Genomic DNA, 2,755 nt, shown 5'->3' on the forward strand with positions numbered 1-2,755 from the left:
GGTCAGTCTACAGAAGGCACAAAATTACACTGTACTCAGTCTACCAGGTTCAGGTGCAGAGGAACAACTGAGCAAGTAACACAGGGAAGCAGGCAAGAAAATGTGGGCAAGGCTAAGGCACAGAGTAAGAAACTGCATTCTCCTGATCAGGCAGGGAAGACTCCAAAGCTTCTAGGCAGTTCTCAAGGGCAGCTGCTGGTCATCCAATTTGAAAGTTACACAGGAAGAGCAGCTGGAGTGGGGCTTACATCAGAGAAAAGCCTTCATGCGCAAATCCAAGTGGAAAAAGGCTCCCTGTGCCAGAGCAGTCACTTGAAAACTCAGGAGTGCTTATGGGACTGTTCTTCTCTGCGGCCAAAGCCCAGGTAGGCCCACAGATATCAGAGCTGTCACCCCTGATAACCACACACTGTCTAAAATTCAGTTTTGTTTCTATCACAGAGTGAGAAAGGCCAGGAAAGATGCCAGTTAAAAGCTGATACAAATAGGACAGGATCTAAATAATGGTGGCATGAAGTCTACAGCAGATTGTTTTCTTTCCAAACAACTGTACATTTGACAGAAACGCCAGGGACAACACAAATGCATATTTACCAAATGTTCTTGGTCTGAATCAACACCAACCCTAAAGGAGAAAAACAAAAGGCAAATGAGATCTTGAAGCAAAAAAAAAAAGTCTATTCACATATGTATATTGTCAGGGAACTACTGTTTTCAATGCAGTAGCTATGGAATGGTTAATGTTTTCTTGCTTCTCTCTGGCTGCTGATATAAATTTTTGGCTCCTGCCACTTTGCTTAGCAACAGCTCAGATCCTTAGACAAGCAGGGTCTACTAATGATTCTCTTCCTACAATCCAACTTACCATTTTCAGAAAAATAACATTTGCTTCTCTGAATACAAGTCCATTATAAGCAGAGTCAGAGAAAGCAGCATTGTCCCAGTTACTGAATAAGAACTACTTACTGGGTAGTTCCAAATACAAGACTGGCACAATGCAGTTCCAGCAGGGAGTTTCATGTTTTTGGACCTCTCAGCTCTCATGGTAACATTCTGTTGTGATGACCGAAGAGAGGGTCCAATTACAGTGTTTGTTTTTTTCATAGGCTAATGGATACACATTAGCCTTGGTTCTTCATAATTCTTTTTCATCTGCTCAGAATCCTGCTTTTCTTTTCCCAGGGAACAGCTTCATTATAAAGAAGTTCTCTTTGACTCTTCTCTATCTCCTCAACACCAGCAGCACTCAGCAACTCTGTTCATTCTTTCTAAGCTGTCTCTCACATCTTCTCCCCTTTCCATTCCAACTTCTCACGCTCTGGCCTCATTCTGACTCACGGGGTCTGTAGCAACTGGATGTAAGGTTTTCCAGCTGCCAAGCTCTCCCCTAGATTTTGTTATTTAGAGCATAGAACTCAGTGGGTTATTCCCTTGACAAAAGACTTTGAAAGCGGCTTACAACCCAGAGGGTGAAATCTAAAGTCCTTTGTGTGGCATTCAAAATTCTCTACAAATTAGCACCCCACCGCTCCAACCTGCCTGTCCCCTTATTCTATTCTACATACTCTCTCTTAGCCACACCTGACTACTCCTCTCCAAAATCCCTGTCCTCTCCCGAGCCTCCATGCCTCTGCTTATGCTGTTCCCTCTACCTGAAATGCACTGTCCCTCGTTTTCTTACTCCTTTTATGAGTTCCAAATGAACCATTCTCTGACCCTCTCTGAGCAGAATCATTTTTCCTTTATGCTTTAACAACACTTTCTAGAACCTCCTATAACACTTAACACAGTACAGTATAGTTATTTAGCTGTCAGTCTCCCCAAACAGACTGTGAGCTCCTTGAGGGTAAAGGTCATGTCTCAATTCATCTCTGTAGCCCCAGAGTCTAGCACAGTACCTGACACACAATAGGTGCTCAAATGTTTAGCGATTAAGGTCACTGCTACAGATAACATAGAAAAAATAGCAGTGTGAGAAGCTGTAGCAGTAGCAACTCAGAATACAAATAATACTGAAGGGAGAGAAATGATGCAAGACCTCATCTGAAAGGCAAGTGAATCATGGTTAAGTACTTGAAAACAGATGGATTCATAATTCCAAGAAAGGTTCATTTCTTCTTTGTTAAAATGGCCAGAAGCTGCTCAATAGCTTCTTTAGCACATTAAACTCTAACCACATTTGTGCATCTAAAGTGACACCTAGTGGTCTTAGAGAGAGAGCACCAATTCAATGTAATAAGCATTTAGAGAACGCTTATTATCTGCCAGGCATTGTGCTAGGCACAGGCCATAGACATGAATTAGACATGGCCCCTGCTGTCAAGGAGCTCAGGGACTAGTGGGGGAAACAGACACAACTGGAGCACAATCCCCAAAGACTCTGCAATCAGGGAGAGCTGGGTTCTAATCTGACCTCAGCTCCTTTCCAGCTGTGTGAATGAACTTAGTCAAATTATGTAGCCCAATGAACCATGATTTTATCACCTGAAAAATAGGGATAATATTCACCACACAGAGTTGCTGCAAGAATTAAATCAGAAAAATGCATCTCGAGATGTTAAAAGTGTCTGGTATATCATTAACATGAAGTGGTAGCTCTTATAACAATACTAGAGGTCTGGTGCATGAAATTTGTGCACTGGGGGGGGGGCGGAATCCCTTGGCCTGGACTTTGCCCTCTCGCAGTCCGGGACCCCTCGAGGGATGTCCACCTGCCAGCTTAGGCCCAATCCCCCCAGGAGTTGGACATCCCTCT

General features: G+C 43.4%; 1 protein-coding gene across 2 annotated transcripts in view; it reads right to left on the reverse strand.

The window, feature by feature from the left end:
* SLC9A6 (solute carrier family 9, subfamily A (NHE6, cation proton antiporter 6), member 6) overlaps positions 1-2,755 on the reverse strand; it is a 51,444-nt gene that overhangs the window by 13,169 nt on the left and 35,520 nt on the right. For both annotated transcript variants that reach the window (XR_001515086.1, XM_006770909.2), the window contains exon 13: positions 595-625. Coding sequence is in view for 1 of the 2 variants with exons in the window: in XM_006770909.2 (XP_006770972.1) it covers positions 595-625 (31 nt within the window). In the remaining variant the exon portion in view is untranslated. The remainder of the gene's footprint in view (positions 1-594; positions 626-2,755) is intronic.

This window comes from Myotis davidii, unplaced genomic scaffold, assembly GCF_000327345.1.
Source record: "Myotis davidii unplaced genomic scaffold, ASM32734v1 scaffold1465, whole genome shotgun sequence".
NCBI lineage: Eukaryota > Metazoa > Chordata > Mammalia > Chiroptera > Vespertilionidae > Myotis > Myotis davidii.